We start from the raw sequence: 18,096 nt of genomic DNA on the forward strand, positions 1-18,096 counted from the left end.
ACCAATTCAGAATTATAAGCATGTAATGGAATATTAAAAGATTCAAGAATATTACGTACCTTTGTTGTCATTGGAGATTTGTCTGCAGCCTTTGATACGAAGCATCTTCCTTTTACTTCGTATGCTTCTTCATCAGATTCATCCTCCATCTTTGCAAACATTGCTCCATGTGTTGGATTTCGCATCTCCTCATCATCTGATCCAGATGACCAGACTTCATAAGTTCCATCCTCTTCTTGTTCACCCATGGCAACCAATGACAAGTTTTTCGCCTTCACACGAAGTTCCTCCAATCCTTCAGCATAATAAGCTTCATCTTTTATCTTATTCTTCTTCTTCTCATATTTCTTCCTCAACATGCAATCATTGGCTAGATGATTAGCTCCATTACAGTAGTGACAGTCTACTCCAGTATCTCCCTTCAACTTCTTCTCAATCATCCCCTCAACAAGCTTCACATCCTTCTTCTCATCCTTCTTCTTCTCATCACTTGTAGTTTTATTCACAAAACTTCCTTTTATCTCAGCTGACTTAATCTTCGAATTGAATGGCTTTTTGACGAACTTTTTGACACGCTTGTTTGAATAAAATGCTATCGCTTTATCATCAGAATTCATGATGAATCCATCTTCTTCATCAGAATCACTTTTCTCATGAATTTCATTCTCAGTCATTTTTTAAACCAAAGCCACTGGACCTCCCAAACTCACCTTCGTTTCTTCAGCAATTTCATTCACTTCATTTTTGTGTGATTTTAACTGATTGTACACGTCATTCAAAGTTGACGTATCAAAGCTCTGTTGATTTTTAACCATCATGCTTACATTTCGCCACTCCTTTCTCAGACCCATAATGAAGATAAGATTGAACTCCATGACTGATCTGGTGATTCCATATCGGTTGCATCGATAGATTAATTCATTCAGATGATCGTAATATGCCTCAATAGTTTCACTGTGTTTCTGTCTGAAGTCTTTCGGTTCAACCAAGCATTGTTTCACTGAGTTAACTCTTGTCTTCTCGCTTCCTTGAAATTTCTCCTTTAGATTGTTCCAGATCTCCTTTACAGTTTTACAACTCCTCACATAGTTGTACACAACTGGAAGCAAAGCTCCTCGTAGCTCTCTCATGTATCTCTTCTCCAGCCTTTTCATACGATCAGTTTGATTCTCTACTCCAGAACTTCCAGAAGAAGATCCAAGTGGTTGAACATTCGGTGGAGGATTGAGATTACCATAAATACAAGTCCACAATTCTTCATCCAAAACATTGAGATAATCCTCCATACGATCAGCCCACTGATCGTAATACTCAGGGATTAGCATTGGAATTTTTGTTGATGATCCTAACAAATGAGAAAATGAAGTCATGGAATTTAGATTGAATGACGTCATTGTTGTACGGAAGAAAACTTTAAGAATTTTGAAGAAACTTTGAGAATTTAACAGCAAACTAGTTGATTCAAATTGAAATTACTAGATGAACACCCGATTCAACAATTCAAGTGCAGAATCGAATCACAGACTTAGATCCAATGAACTTTTCACTTTTCAAAAAATGCAGAAAATTTTAAACCAAAAAAAAAAAATTGACTTAAAAACATTTGAAAGGATGAAAATCAGATCAGAGATATGATTCCTGCTCTAATACCAATTGTTGTGGTGTTGATTATGATGGTATGTGCAGAATTAGAAAGATCTAGTGAATCATCATGTAAAATCAAGAACACAAGAACTAAATAATTCTTTTAAGCTCTCATTAGTTTCATAGAAAGAGTACAAATGGGTCTTGCAATTTTTCTCTCTCTAAACTAATGCTCTCATAAGTGTTCCTTACATAAAATGAGTGCCACTCACTTCCTTATAAAGGAAAGGCAACCCATTACACATACAAGTGGGTTAGCCCAAGACTCCATATCCAAGCATGACTTTGCACCCTAACAACACTGTAAAGCGAAACCCTAGTTTTTAGGGGTTTGTACCCTATTTAAGGAACTTATGGCTCATTTATAGCCTCTATCATCATCCCTACTGTCTAGAGAGAAACCATTGTCATGCCTTAGTGCTTCCTTGAGTGTGTGTGTGTGTGTGTGAGCTTTGGAGAGTGAACCTTGTGCTCTTTGGATGGAAACTTGAAGTTTGAAGGGATTGAAGTGAGGAGAAGGCTATAGATCCAGCATCTACCCTGTGTTAGCATCCATTTGGAGGTAAAAAGTGTCTACCTTGACCTCTTGTTTCTTAGATCTCCTCTTATGGGAATTTAGTGCATTTTAACCCATTTTGGGGGCCACTTTCAGAGTTGAGCATGATTTGAAGTTATGACTTCAGATCTAGACACCTTAGGCCTCATTGGGCCTAAAGATTTAAGGTTTGGCCTTTCCTCATACCATAAACCCCTTCATAAGCTTAGTTTTGGGTGTTTTAGCCTCTTAAGGCCTTGCATGCATGTAAAGTTGGCAAATTTACGTGGTAACTACACCCGAGGGACTGGATTTGTAGTTTGGAGCTTTGGATTCAACTAGAAAGGACTGAACATGAAAAAGGATCAAGCAACTCGATGAGTTGCATAACCAACTTGACAAGTTGGGCTGGGTTTACCCGCCTTTTTGGATTCTAAGTAAACTCGACGAGTAGGTGAAATGACTTGGCGAGTTGATGGGAGTTTTCGGTCTCCTGGACACTAAAGAACTCGACGATTTACTCGGGTAACTCGACGAGTTGACTGGAGTTTTTGGTTTTCTGAACTCGGAAGGAACTCAATGAGTTGCTAGATGCACTTGACGAGTTGGGGTCAACATGGACTGTTAACCTTGACTTTGACTATGGTTGATCAAGTTTGACCTTAAGGTTATTTCTGAGAGGGAGCCAATAGAATTCCTAGGTAAAGTCCATGCACGGGAGCCCATGGCGAGTAGTTAAGACCATGTGTGGCAGCCAATGGCACATAAAAGTAAGACCCTGGAGGGAGTCCACGACATCCCTATATGTTTGTGTACGAGTTATGTAGCATGATAAATATTTTTGTAATATATGATATACAAGTAGATTATTATGTTATTGTCATGGAATACCCCAGGGGGAGCCCGTGACAGTTGGATATAAGACCATGAGGGGGAGCCCATGGCATTACTAGGTAAATACATGTGAGGGAGCCCATGGCAAGTAGGTATAAGACCCTAGGAGGATCCCAAGACATCCTTATATGTTTGTATGCATGGCTTAAGTGGTTATGTAGCTTATATAGCTAATACTGATAATGTGATTACGTGGATTATGTAGGGGGTATGTGTCACACCCCCGAACTGTCAGAACAGACGGCGGAAATGTCCGGGGGCGAGTGACGTCATGTGTAGTTTCACAAAAATCATATCCCGTAAAAAAAGGTTAGTTTATACTTATTGTGAGTCGTATAACCATGCTAAATTACTGATGACCTCCTTGACATTTCTTCAGGCTTCGTACGATTACAAAATTTGTCACCCCAGACATGCTTGCCTAACTGTAGCTAACAGTTCAGGTGTGTGATTGTCGGTCCCGAATAGATCTATTCACAAGTTTCACGCTCTCCCCCCACAAGACTCTAGTTATACTAAATGTGAATTTACCAGTACCCTGAGGGGTACCATGAAGATAGGTCTCACAATCCTGTATTAACTAGTTTACGTGTAGTTCGATTGTTCTCGAGTTTGAAATAGTTTGTATACGAAGTAGAGTATAAATAATTATACACAAAATAATTATTTAGTAAGATACTCTTGTTATGTGTAGATAATAATGGATAAAGTAAATCCGTCATAGTTTATGTGCATGCCTTTGTACGTAGTTCGAATTTGAAAAATCGATAATGAGTTCCCCAAACTATACCTATTATAGTTTGACTAGTATGTTATTTTCGAGTAGTGTTCTAAAAACTTATGCAATTATGTTTAGAAAACGTCCCTTATGCTCCACACATTACAAAAGAGATAAAGTATCTAATTGTTTAATGTAAAACCGTTGAAATTGCATTAGTTTATAACTTGTGAAAAACCTTTAGGTTTGGCTTGTATTCCCCCTGAAAAAGTTTTAAAAATTATAAAAGCATAGGGGTATGAACTCATAGTTTGTTGGTCGCAATGGATTGAACTAGAAGATTCTTGAGTCGACGCACGTGGCACTTAACGAAATCCTAATATCAATACATACATATATGTATCTAAATTAGCGATCTCGTTAGATAAAGTGTTAGATAAACACTTGGTTTCGGTTAAGGAATGTTACCGGGACTTGGTTGAATTGAGGAAAACATGATTTTTCCCACGAAAGATCTGTTTACGGCCGTGAATGGACTTTATGGCAGTAAATGGAGTTTAGGGCCGAGAACAGGGTTTACGGCCGTGAACTAGGTTTGCAGCTTTTGAAGATCTGGGGGATTACGACCGTAAACTCAAGAACAAGGTTGTTTGTTTTTGACGAAAAAGCTTTCCAGATGTCCCGAAACAGCCCTAAATGACGATTTCTAACGTTTTCTGGTGAAAGAAAAGCTTTATGGTGCTTACTGTCAAGAGGTTTAGAGAGAGAAAGTGGGTTTTTCGGCCAAGAAGGTTCAAATGAGGGTGGGGGTCATGTATTTATAGGCCAGGGATATGGTCGGTGGTGGGGTCCACCTAACACCGACCGTAAACATGTTTACAGTCACGAGTTTACGACCGTAAACTCGTCTTGTCCATGAACTCGTTGATTTTCGAGGAATTAAAGGTTTTTCGTGAGATTTTTGGTTTTCCGACTCGTATGTAATTATAACTATAACATTATTTAATTTTCTTAACCCTAGAAGTTAACGGAAAATTTAAACAAAAATTAAATTTTATTAACTGGGGTGAGTTAAAATAACGGGAGAAATTTCGGGTTGTCACATCATCCTCCTGTTAGAGGGAATTTCGTCCTGAAATTCGAACATAGAATACAAATCATGGATTTGGAAAGAGATACGGATACTTCTGTTTCATCTGATCTCCGCGCTCCAAAATGAATTTGGGTGCCCGCTTGGCATTCCAGCGAACCTTCACTATCGAGATGCGACTTTGTTTTGTTCGTTTGATATCTCTATCCATGATTTCGACCGGTTCTTCCAAAAATTTCAGGTTCTCATTGATTTCAATCTCATTGAGAGGGATCATAAGGGTTTAGTCGGATAAGCACTTCTTAAGATTCGATACGTGGAAGACAGGATGGATGTTGCTAAGTTCTTGAGGTAAACGAAGTTTGTAGGCTAAGGTACTGATCCTAGCAAGGATCTCTAAGGGTCCTATGTATCTTGGATTTAGCTTTCCACGCTTTCCAAAGCATATCATGCCTTTCCAGGGCGAGACCTTCAATAGAACATGGTCTCCAACCTGGAACTCCAAGGGTTTTTGTCGTTTATCGGTGTAGCTCTTATGTCTGTCTTGTGAAGCTTTTAGTCGTTCCCGGATTTGTATGATCTTTCAATGGTTTCAAAGATGATCTCTGGGCCTGTAAGAGTGCTGTCGGGGACTTGCCCCTTGGCTAGCTGTGTGTCGCCCACCTCAGCCCAACATAGAGGGGATCTGCACTTGCGGCCATAGAGGGATTCAAACAGTGCAACCTTGATGCTGGTATGATAACTGTTGCTGTAGGAAAAATTGACCAAAGGCAAATGTGTGTCCCATGACTTACCGAAGTCGATGACAAATTCTCTCAGCATGTCTTCCAGGGTTTGAATGGTTCTCTCACTCTGCCCATCTATCTGAGGATGGTAAGATGTACTCATATCCAACATAGTTCCAAGAGCTTTCTGTAGGGACTGCCAAAATCTCGAGGTGAACCTGCTATTTCGATTGGAGATAATGGATACAGCCACACCGTGCAGTCGAACTATTTCTTAGATGTAGATTCGCATGAGTCTCTCCATTTTGAAAGTTTCTTTGATTGGTAGGAAGTGAGCGTATTTTTTCAATCGGTCGACTATTACCCAGATGGTGTCATACCCACTCGGAGATTTGGGTAATTTGGTGATAAAACGCATAGTATTCCTCTCCCACTTCCATTAAGGTACATCCGACTGGTGGAGTAGACCTGAGGGCTTTTGATATTCGCCCTTCACCTTGGCGCAAGTCAACCACTTGCCCACGAAGGTAACGATCTATGCTTTCATCTTTAGCCACCAATACAACTTCTTGAGACCGAGGTACATCTTATCCGAACCTGTATGAATGGAGTATTTGGTCTTGTGAGCTTCGTTCATGACAACCTCTCTGTAACCACCTAACTTTGGGGTCCAGATCCGGTCCATGAAATAATAGACTTCGTTTGCCTTGATCTCTAGGTTCTTTTCTAATCCTCTCAAGGCTTCACCCGGCATGTTCTCTGGTTTTAAGGCTTCCAGCTGAGCCTCCTTGATTTGCACGGATAAATGGGTATGGATGTTCATGATTAATGCTTTCACACCGCGACCCGAGTACTCCTTCCAGCTGAGGGCATCTGCTACCATATTGGCCTTGCCGGGATGGTAGCATATTTCGCACTCGTAATCATAGAATAGCTCTACCCATCGCCGTTGTCTCTTGTTCAGCTCTTTCTGATCAAAGATATGTTGTAGACTCTTGTGATTGGTAAAGGCGGTGCACTTGGTTCCATAGAGGTAATGTCTCCATATCTTCAATGCAAAGACCACTAATCCCAATTCTAGGTCGTGTGTGTAGTTGACTTCGTGTGCTTTCAACTGTCTTGAGGCATAAACAATGACTTTTCCCCGCTGCATGAGCACACAGCCTAGGCCCTGATTGGATGCATCACAGTAGACAACGAAGTCCCCTATCCCTTCGGGCAGATACAAAATAGGTGCGCTGCATAGGGCCCGCTTTAATGTTTTGAATGCAGTATCTTGCTTTTCACTCCAACAAAAGGGTACGCCTTTCTGAGTCAGAGTGGTTAAGCGTTGGTAATTCTGGAAATTTTTTGGATAAATCTACGATAATAGCCCGCGAGACCCAAGAATTGACAGATTTCTGTGGGCGTCTTTGGTGCATACCGGCTCTTTATTGCTTTGATTTTGGAGGGGTCCACGTGTATGCCTTCCTCGCTTACCACGTAACCTAGGAATGTTACTTTTCGAATCCAAAATTCTCACTTTGAGAATTTCTCATATAGCTTCTCAACCCTTAGAGTCTCCAGTACTAACCTCAAGTGCTTCTTGTGTTCTTCCTTACTTATGGAATAGACAACTATATCGTCGATGAACACAATTAAGAACTTGTCTAGGAAAGAACGTCACACCCGATTCATCAGGTCCATGAATACCGCCGGTGCGTTGGTTAGACTGAAGGGCATTACTACGAATTTGTAGTGACCATATCGAGTCTGAAATGTTGTCTTAGGAACATCACCCTCGTGGACTCGCAGCTGATGGTACCCTGATCTTAGGTCAATTTTGGAGAAGTAGTTGGCTCCTTGAAGTTGGTCGAAAAGATCGTCAATCCGAGGAAGAGGGTAACGATTTTTTACGGTGAGCTTGTTTTGTCCGCGATAGTCAATGTACATTCGAAAAGATCCATCCTTCTTTTCAAGAATAAGAACGGGGCTCCCCAAGGTGAGGAACTCGGTCTAATGAATCCTTTGCTGAGCATATCATTGAGCTGACTGGATAACTCTTGCATTTCTGCTGGCGCTAAGCGGTATGGGGATTTAGCTACGGGGGTAGCTCCGGGGATTACATCGATGCGAAACTCGACTTGGCGTTCGGGGGGAATTCCCGAAAGCTCTTCGGGGAAAAAGTCAGTAAAGTTGCAGACTTCGGTGATGCTCTCGAGGTCTTTAACTTCCTGCTTCTCGCTAACGACATGAGCTAGGAATGCATGACACTCCTTTCGCATAAATTTTTGGGCTTTGATGCACGAAATCATACAACGGTTTGAGTTGAGTTTATCACCATAGATCATGAGGGTTTCACCAGAGGGAAGATTGAGACGGATAGCTTTTTCGTTACAAAGGATATCAGCACGATTGGAGCTCAAACAATCCATGCCGATGATGACATCGAAGCTTTTTATGCAAACTAGCAAAAGGTCGATGGGAAAAGAATGATCGTTTAAGGTAAGGGTACAGCCGATGAATATGTTGTTAGTGCTCTCTTTCTCATCGTTATCCATCTCAACGGTAAATGTTTCGGTTAAAGGTTGGGGTTTATGTTTGAGAAGATGCTTAAATGCATCACTAACAAAACTTCTCTCCGCACCAGAATCGAAAAGAATGCATGCATAAGAGTTGTAGAGGAGGAACGTACCCGTAACAACGGCAGGGTCAGCAATTGCCTCCTCTTGCCCCATCGCTAGTAATTTCCCCGTGGTGCCAGTTGTTGTTGCCTTGGGGCAGTTTCTCCTGTCATGCCCGACTTCCCCACAGCCATAACAGGCTTGTCCAACACCTGCTCCAGAGGCCTGATTGGTTGGTTAAACTGGTGTTCTGCAGCCTCGATCCATGTGACCCTTCTTGCCACAATTGTTGCAGAGCATTTCACGACATGGGCCGGGGATGCGATGATGATAACTGCACTTGCTGCACCAAGGGAGGGTACCATTATATCTACTGGTATGTGCTTGAGTTGCAAGAGCAGCGACATGAATAGTAGTAGCGTGAACTGCCACCGTATGTTGTTTCTTGGAAGGCTCCTATGAAGACTGGCCCTTTCGCTGCTTCTAGAACTTTCTTTTCTCACCACTCCCTTTAGCTGTTTCGAGATAAGTTGTCACTTTATCAAGATTAACCCCGTAATCTATGAGAGTCTGCGCCGGGCACTTGGCACTGTTAAAAGTAATTGGCTTGGTAGCCAAGACATTTCCTTGAGTTGGGGGCGTCAATCCCCAAATGTATCTCTATATCTTCTTGCTTTCCGAGGTGACCATTCACGGGCAAAGAAGTGCTAGGTCTTCAAACCTAGAAGTGTAGGCAGCAATGTCGAAACCCTTCATCTTCAAGTTCCATAGCTCATGCTCCAGTTTCTGCATCTTGCCCCATGGGCAGTACTCAGCAAGCATGAGCTCTTTCAAACTCTCCAACCCATAGCATTTGCTACCGGTAGGGTTAGAGATTTGACCCGACCATTCCACCAAGTCAGGGCTCTGTTGGTGAAAGTGCAAGCAGCGAATTTCACCTTACTGGCTTCGAACAAGAGCAAATTTCAAAGATAGATACCACCATTGCCGTCGAAGGGTGTGGGTTTTGCATTCATGAAGTCTTTATAGGAGCACTCCTTCTGGTGTCCTTGACTACCTTCATGATTTTGGGGATGAATACCACTCCCCGATCCACCAGAGCCACCAGGGTTAATCTGTGACAAAGCGACAGTCACAGCTACAGTAATGGCGGCCTAAAACATAGCGGGATCAAATCGAGGAGGTGGTGGCGGTGTTGGATTTGTCGAGGAATTGTTGCTCTTTTTTTCTTGGTCTTTTCTTTGGAGGAATCTTGTTCTAAAAAATCAGGAAGAAGAGGATGGTAAGTCCTCTGGAATCGAATTAAGAGATATGAATCAAGATATATCTCAATCTGATAGTTAGAGTGTTCTACTAAGCGATAACAAGGAAAAGCTACTAACGCAAGTAGTTTATCGCAAAAAGGAATGAGTAGCAACACTTAGAAGTGAATTTCTTCAATTTATTTGACTCTAGTAAAATACTCCTATAGTATTTTAAGTTGTCTGTTTTTTCTATTGACATCTTGTTGTAGGGATACTTGGTAAGTTTTAGGCCTGCTGCAACACCACAGTTACTCCCAAGCACATGTTGGTCATGTCTCGAATGAATATAGTTGATCATGTTATATTGACCCTAGACATGATTACATAACTGCTCAGGTTTAACCACAGTGTCCAACATCCAAATACTTTTGTTTTGTTCTACTTACGATACGGTTTCTGGTATGTAGGTATACTTGTATACTTCTAGTAAAATACTTTATATTTTAAAAGTATACTTTTAGTTCAGAGCACTTTAGCCCCTTAGTGTTTATAGTTGTATACCATGTAAGGCTCGATATACTTAGTTCACTATAAACAATAGCTCTGATACCAATCTGTCATACCACCGAACCATCAGAACAGACGACGGAAACATCCGGGGGCAGGTGATGTCATGTGTAGTATCACAACAATCGTATCATAGCAATGAAAGTAAACATAACCATTACATTACAATATGAACATTTACATCTGTTTAAAAACATAGTTTGTACATAATAGTATATGAAAAAAGTAAAAGACGCCACTCTATCGTGCTCCGCCTTCTCCAAAAGCTGACAAGGGTACCTGTCTATCGTTACCCTGAGAATACAAGTGGTTTTGAAAATGTATCAGCATAAAGCTGGTGAGTTCATAAGCATTTTTTTGTCCAATGTATTGGACACTAGTCACTGAATTTGTATGAATGATTTCTTTTCATTATAAGTAAATATCGTTTGTATCGAAACCCTGGCTACTACCAGTAAGTAAAGTATGTTACGTTTGAAAACCTTGGCTATCACCAGTATGTAAGTATGTTCTATTGAAAACCCTGGCTACCGCCAGTAAGTAAGGTACGTTTCGTTTGAAAACCCTGACTACCGCCAGTAAGTAAGGTAGGTTCCGTATGAAAACCCTGGCTACCGCCAGTAAGTGAGGTACGTTTCGTTTGAAAACTCTGGCTACTGCCAGTAAGTAAGGTACGTTTTGTATGAAAACCCTAGCTACCGCCAGTAAGTAAGGTACATTTCGTTTGAAAACCCTGGCTACCGCCAGTAAGTAAGGTACGTTCCATTTGAAAACCCTGGCTACTGCCAGGAAGTAGGTAGTCTTATTAATTAAAATAAAACTATTGAAGAAGGAAAATCCCGTAACAAAAAGGTTAGTTTATATTTATTATGAGTCATATAACCATGCTAAATTACTGATGACCCCCTTGATCCATGTCTTACCTAAAAGGACTATTGTGTCATTATTAATTTATTTTTTAATTAATTTTCTTATATATGTATTTATTTTTTATATATTAAAAAAAATTAATAGACTTCATATATTTGTATCTCCTCATCTTTAGTGCTCAATATCATTTGATTTAATAGTTGATCCAACTCCTTCTTGTTTGAAAAAACCCTCCACTTCAACTAGTATTTTGTTTTGTTACGAAAAGCCGACAAGAGATAATAAATCTAGTGTTTCACTAAAATTTCGAATAGTGGTCCCGAATTTAAGTTGATTCTATTTTGCCTCTTTCTTAAAAAAAGTCGATCAAACAATTCTCAATCATGATCCTTGCAGATCGGATCATCCTTATAATATACATTGTCTCTTCATCTTTAGTGGGTGAGGAAATACAAATATGTAAGGTCTATTATTTTTTTTAATATATAAAAAATAAATACATAAATAAAAAAATTAATTAAAAAATAATTTTATAAGTGCACAATAGTCTTTTTAGGTAATGCATTGATCAAACGCGCAACAAAAATAAACAGTAAAAGCCATCCGAGTTTAAAAAAAAAATTAGAAACCAAAAACACAAATTTCCCCAAACCATAGGGACCATTCGTGTAATTTACTCTTACTTTTCATTTTGTTCATATTTGGGTATTTTTTTTTTACATATCTATGTAACGAATTTATTGAAAGTGTTTACATCTAGGATGTAACCTGATACAGCTGATCATAATGATCATATGTGAACACTTCTAACAAATTTGGTAACTAGACGTATAAAAAAAAAAACTTAGATATAAACTTACCGAAAAATTAATTAGATTTCCAAATCATTTTCCCCACTTTTTGCAAAAGAAAGAAAAATACTAAATATGATAATAACACATGAAAAAGGAAGTTGGGGAGTTAGGTAAATATTAAGAGCATGTGTCCGCGGTTTAGACCCGGGCTGGACGCGCTACTCTATTCACATGGCAACAGCCGACCCTCACCCACTTACTACTTCTTACACTTGTACAATACAATTCCATAAAGCCTTAATTAACTACTTTTAGACTTTAGTAAAATTGAGAAATCATCATTCATTCATCACCACCATCCCACTTGTTTTTATCTTCTAAATTTACATGATGTTTTATATAAAGAAAACGAATAACGAATGATACAGTTGCTATGTTAAATAAAACAAAATTGTAATTATGATTAAAAAAAATATCATTGATTCGCAATTAGTCATGAAATCAAATCATATCCAACCCAAATATGATATGAAAAATATCTCCTCCTCCTTTCCTTTCCGTGTGTATAAAATCCAAATGCAGACAAGGAATGTCAAAATCAAGCCTAAAAAACAAAAACAGAAAAAACTTTTAAATACAGTTCAAAGGGAGGGAGGGGGGACCATGGAAGCTCTTGGTTAATGCAAACAGGTTCCCTTTTTTAATTTTAATCAATCACCAATTTACCAGCATTTCCATTTTCTTCTCGATTTATTTTGACATTTATGCTTTCTAGTTTCTACTACTCACAACCGTTTTCCTTGTTATCTTAAGCGTAACGCCAAATCACACCATTCATTTCATTTATACTTTACTCTCTCTCTCTCTCTCTTTAACGACAGTATCATCACAGGTTCTGTGTGTCTGGATTAACTCGAGAATTGTCGTCAGTTATTAAATTATCGAGATGGGAACTTGCGTTTCAACACACCAGAAGCCTTCTGCAATGAAGGTACGAGTCTTGTTTGGGTCTAATGATACCAACCTCGTCAAACCTCCCATCATCAATGGCGATCCTCCTCCTCACCCAACCACTTCTTTTCGCAAATTTGGTATTATTTCTGTTCCTGTATACCATCGCCAATTTTCATTTGTGATTTTGATGTCTTTGTGTTCATCCCTTAATTGCTTTGTTAATTTGTATACGGGTATTTCGATATATATGCGCTTTAACTATCACAAATTAAGACATGGTGTGTTAATTTGGATGTTTTAAGATCCTTGAAGTTGCAATAATTATTTGATCCATGAATAATCAGTTTAAGACACTACTTCCGAACATCATCTCTTTAATTCATAGCCAACCAACCTTTAGTTTTCTTTATTTTACGAGATTTAGCTCTCTTTTTGACTTTTATTGGATCAATATGTGAGTTTTCTTTATTCCATTTGTAGCTTAATTTAATTTGTCAATCTTTGTCGATCTTTAGATTCTTTGTTAATTTCATGAGTTGTATCTAATTCGATATAATCTAGGGGTTTTTTCCGATGATCTTAATTATAGCTTTTACATTAATTACATTTGTAGGAATGTAATTGTATATATTTTGCTTATTCTATGGAAAAGGTTGTCTAGTTCTTTGCTTGTTTTGGAAATGAGGAAAAGCTAGGAAAGAGTTGGTCAAAAGATATGTACTGCTTGTGTTTCGCACAAAAATTGCAATTCTTATTCTTATCTATCTTCAAAGTTACGATCAATCTTAAAATATATATATTTTTTGATTCTGTAAAATCTTTGGGTTGAAAACATTAAAAATAATTACAACTTTGTGTTTTCAGAATTATTGTTTCATTCTCAAATCATGTTTTGCTGTTTCTGTTAGATCGATGGTGTTAAATAATTGACTAGAAAACAAAATTTAGAATACCAATCATATCGGTGTAACTTATTATATGAGAAGAATGGCCCACAGAACATTCTCGTTGTGAACAATAATGCTTAGCTGGCTACTCACAAGTTAGATTATCGCATGATACATGACATACGCATGTATGGTATATGTGTGTTAAATAATTTGAATTTGAATTTGAGCTGCAGGTAGTAAAGAGGAGACATTTTTCGACTCACAAGCATGGTTAGAGTCTGATTGTGACGATGATTTCATGAGTGTTAATGGTGGTAAGATACTTTATTTTTCATATTAATTTTTTATTATTTAAATGAGTGGTCCCCCTCTAAGCGGGGTAAAAATTATTTATGCAGAATTCACCCCATCAAATTCAAGAGGCAATACTCCTGTCCACCATAAGTTCTCTGCAGGCAACAACATTAATAAACATGAAGCATCTCCAAATGGCTCTGAAAAGAAAATGAGACTTTCTGATCTTTTTAAAGATAGTCTAAGAGGCAACTACGAATTTGAAAAGGACGATGAAGAAGAAGCAGTTAAGAAAAACGGGAAAGTAGTGGAAAGTCCAATTGTCGTCCATGCTGATAATGTTAATGCTTATGGTGTGAAGACAAAGAGGATGCAGGGTTGTTTTCCAAGTTTGCTTTACACTCGTAGCTCATCAAAGAAGATGATGAGCCCTAATCCTAACCCTAACGCTGTTGTGGGGTGAATGTGATGAGGTGCCCATTGGGTCATATGTATAATGTATAGTAACAAATGAATATGTAAAAAGTCAAGTAACTTTGCTTGGGGTCGAATATTGAAGATATACACCAACCAAGTATATGTTTTTTTTTTCAAGAGGTTTCAAGATTTTTGGTTTCAATAACAGTTTTATTATTTAATTTAATATATAAGGCCAAGCGAGTCAACTCAGCTATATCTACAAGTACGGGAAAACATGTCGTGATTAATGTTTTCTCCTTATCTTCTCGGGCTACTATACCTATAAATATTTGGGAAGAATACTAGCCATTTTTTGTTAATTACTTATCAAAAAATAGCCAAAAAATAATACTTAGCCAAAAATAGCCTTTAAAACCGTAGTCAACGTCGTTGACTACTATTTTTTGCCCTAAACTACTGTTTCGTGCTAATGGGCTACTGTTTCACGGGCCCGTTTAATTTTTCGTGCTCCATTAGCCCAAAGTATAAAATTAAAAAAAAAATTCAGATTAGGTCATTTTTCCTATTGTTTTCTTTGGTTTGGCTATTTTTTTTCTTTCAATGGAGCACTCGGAGAACAACCAACTTTGTCTACTTTTCATCAATATTTTACCGTGTTTGTGATTAGGAGTAGGTTTGGTATATGTGGTTAAACTTTTTTTGAAAAAAAATCAAAAATATATATATATATAAAACCGTATGTTTCATACGAAACCTACGGTGTACAAGTGCCCAATGCACATATTTGTGCAATATCGACTTGTACACCTATGGTTTCGTATATATAAAAAAAAAAAAAAAAAAAAAAAAAAAAAAAAAAACCATAGGTTTTTTCACGAAACAGTAGACGAAACCCCAAAAACAGTAGATTAAAAAAAAAAAAAAAAAACCGTATTTTTTCCCCAAAACCGTAGGCTACGATTTGGGATACCGTAGCTTAACCGAGAGGAAACCGTAGGTTTCCCAAAACCTACGGTTTTGTAGCTTTCAAATGAATTTTTTTTTATACAAAACACGAAACAGTAAACAATATGGCGAAACAATAGACGATTTTAGAAACCTACGGTTTCGTGGGCTATATTTGGACATTTACTAATTTTTGGCTAAAAATTGATAATGACTTCCTTAATTTTGCTAGATTAGTAATTACCCCAAAATATTGAAGAGATTGCTACCTTATGGGTTATTTATTCATTGTCCCGTTATCAAATTAAATATCAATTCAATGGTTCATGAGTTTGCCATCTTCATGAATCTTTCTTTCTTTCAGGTACATGCATCTATGATTGGGTTACCGAACATGCTTACAATGTACAAATGTCGAGATTTTGATGTGTGATATTGGATTTTTATGATACTTAGATGATCTTATATCTACTTCAATAGATAATTACTAGTATTTTTTATAGTAGTTTTTAATGTGAATATTTTGGTCTAAGTTAAATAACCTAAAATATTCAAAATTGATTGTCACCGAGTTCAAATTAAAAATAATCGCTTTAAACCTTCATCCAACACCCTACATGCCATGGTGGGGCTAAATTTATCTTAATAATTTATTAATCATTTTTTTCTGATGTCATAGTTAACATTACAATACATAGCACTAGCATATAATTTATGTTATATATCTAAGATTCCTTGTTTTATTGTCAATAGATGCCATTGGAGATATGGTATATGGACATTGGACAGGTTAGAGTTTACATGGGTTCAATATTTATTATCGGCCAAGTAATTCCACCTAAACCGTGATGGATTTTAATTTTCTACAATCTGACACTTAACCCCCAAGTTTGGCCCAATAAGGTCAGATTATGGCCGAGATAATCCCATTTATAATTTAATATTTTCTATCAATTTTTTATTCTATCAATTTTATCAATTTTATTTATAGATTAAGGTATTGTTTTTTTATTTTGAAATGAAAATGTTTGAAGTCTGTAGATTACATCGGCAACCTTTCGTGGCACACGAGGTGAACCAAACGACTGTAACCTATAATATGAAATTTGTTTGTTTTTAGCGTCTATGGGCTGCTGCAACAAAATAAAATTAACCATAAAATAGTTAAAAAAGAAATTCTAAATCAAAATTTTATTTAGCTTATTTATATGCAGATCAAATATAAAGATCATTGTGATGATATGATTTTTTAAAATGTTTATATAAAACAAGGTTGTAAAAATCACTTGACAGTAGCTTGGCGGTTGACTGAGGTCAATAGATTAATCGGTTTGGCGGAGATTAATCGGAGATCCTTAATTATTAATAAAACTATTTTAAATTTTTCTATATCCTAAGAAAATTAGTATTTGAAAATTTAAAATTTTAAAATTTTGAAATTTTAAATATTTACTATAATATTTGAAAATTTGAATATTTAAAATTTTAAAAATTTGAAAGTTTGTAAATCTTGGTGTAATATTTGGAACTTTGAATATTTTAAAATATTTATGCCTAGGAGCAGCAAGGACCGTCGAGGAACGTCGATGACCCCTTAGCCTGAATTTGACTAATATTGACCAATTTATGCCAAACTCCCCAAATCATAATTCGTTACAGACCGTCTAACGCCTAGGCCGATATTTACAACACTGATATAAAATAATTAAACATAATATTTGATAAATAAAAAAATATTTATATGAAATTTGCTTAATGGTTTTAAAATTACTTAAAATATAGTTGAATTGTTTATAATATCATTCATAATATTATTAAAATAATAAATATGTTGTTGAAAAAAATTAAAACATTGAATAATATAACTTCAAATAAGGTGAGAAGTTGTTTGAAGATGATGATTCAGTGGTGTGCCATGCAGCACATGCAGAACAATTTTTAAATTAGAAGTATTTTAAAAAACAAAAAGTTGTGAAAGACCAAGTGTTACGCCTGTGTTACGTGACACAGCCACAGGCGGTCAGAAGTAGTTTTTCATAAAAGACAAACAGCCCCTAACTAAGGGGGTGTTTGGCTTGTCTTTTTGAAAGGCAAAAATCCTTTTTGGAAAAGATAAAGAGTAAAAGATGTTTGGTAAAAACATTTTAAAAGTGATTTTTAAATTTTAGATAGAAGGAAAAGTGATTTTTTGGAAAAGTTAGGAAAACCTGACTTTTTGTAGCTTTTCCAAAAAGGATTTTTGCCTCTCAAAAAAGGAATTTTGCCTCTCAAAAAAGACAAGTCAAACACCCCCAATTATTTTACCAATAGATGTATGAAATCGGACATGAATAAAATCACACTATTCCATCCGACGTTTACTATGTTTATGAATGATTTTCATATCCCAAATAGACATTGTCTATTTGGCATCAATAAAAGTAATGAAGGTTGCTTATTTCATAGAGTACTATTTTATGTATTAAATTATACACAACCATCTGCAGAGAACTATACAACAGGATATTATTGTATATTATTAGCCCAATTGTATAGTGTAGCCCATTTTGTTGTACATGTTGCATAATACTTAATGAGTTATCATGGTAAGAACTTTGATTTCATTGGCATATATTCTTTTCTTCAAAAAAAAAAAAAAAAAAAAGACTGACATGACCTTGAACTAGCTTGTTATGACAGAATTAAATCTAAAACCCGTTGGTACAAACTATGTGATATATTTGATCACCATTTGTGCTTCATGGTTTCAAGAACAAACTTTACTCGCTTTCTAAACGTAAAAGATAGAAATTGGTCAAAAAGTAAAAGAATTGCGATTATGATCAACAATGGATGGGTAATGACTGTTTGTTGCAAGAAAGGGAAAAAACATAAAAAATTTCAATCATTTTATACAAAAGTGCATTCTT

The 18,096-nt window shown here is 36.9% G+C and overlaps 1 protein-coding gene across 3 annotated transcripts; it reads left to right on the forward strand.

Annotated features, from left to right (window-relative positions):
• Window positions 1-12,270: 12,270 nt before the first annotated feature.
• LOC145044246 (uncharacterized) lies at window positions 12,271-14,416 on the forward strand. Of its 3 annotated transcripts, none has more exons than XM_078993123.1 (4): window positions 12,271-12,374; window positions 12,577-12,775; window positions 13,762-13,842; window positions 13,927-14,416. In XM_078993123.1, the coding sequence occupies exons 2-4, from the start codon at window positions 12,631-12,633 to the stop codon at window positions 14,283-14,285; spliced, it is 585 nt and encodes a 194-aa protein (XP_078849249.1). In that variant the 5' UTR covers window positions 12,271-12,374; window positions 12,577-12,630; the 3' UTR covers window positions 14,286-14,416. The 3 variants fall into 3 exon arrangements, with proteins under 3 accessions (XP_078849249.1, XP_078849250.1, XP_078849248.1); XM_078993124.1 differs by lacking the exon at window positions 12,271-12,374 and adding an exon at window positions 12,411-12,498; XM_078993122.1 differs by lacking the exon at window positions 12,271-12,374 and having other exon boundaries at window positions 12,505-12,775.
• Window positions 14,417-18,096: the final 3,680 nt, after the last annotated feature.

This window comes from Lactuca saligna, chromosome 4 (assembly GCF_052625555.1).
Source record: "Lactuca saligna cultivar CGN05327 chromosome 4, ASM5262555v1, whole genome shotgun sequence".
NCBI classification, from domain to species: Eukaryota; Viridiplantae; Streptophyta; class Magnoliopsida; order Asterales; family Asteraceae; genus Lactuca; species Lactuca saligna.

Excerpts from the sequence above, each read along its gene's own strand:
- LOC145044246 (XM_078993123.1), top strand. The coding sequence starts at position 12,631 with ATGGGAACTTGCGTTTCAACACACCAGAAGCCTTCTGCAATGAAGGTA. Across the intron at positions 12,776-13,761 it reads CACTTCTTTTCGCAAATTTG|GTAGTAAAGAGGAGACATTT; the intron begins GTATTATTTCTG and ends TTTGAGCTGCAG. Across the intron at positions 13,843-13,926 it reads TTTCATGAGTGTTAATGGTG|AATTCACCCCATCAAATTCA; the intron begins GTAAGATACTTT and ends TTATTTATGCAG.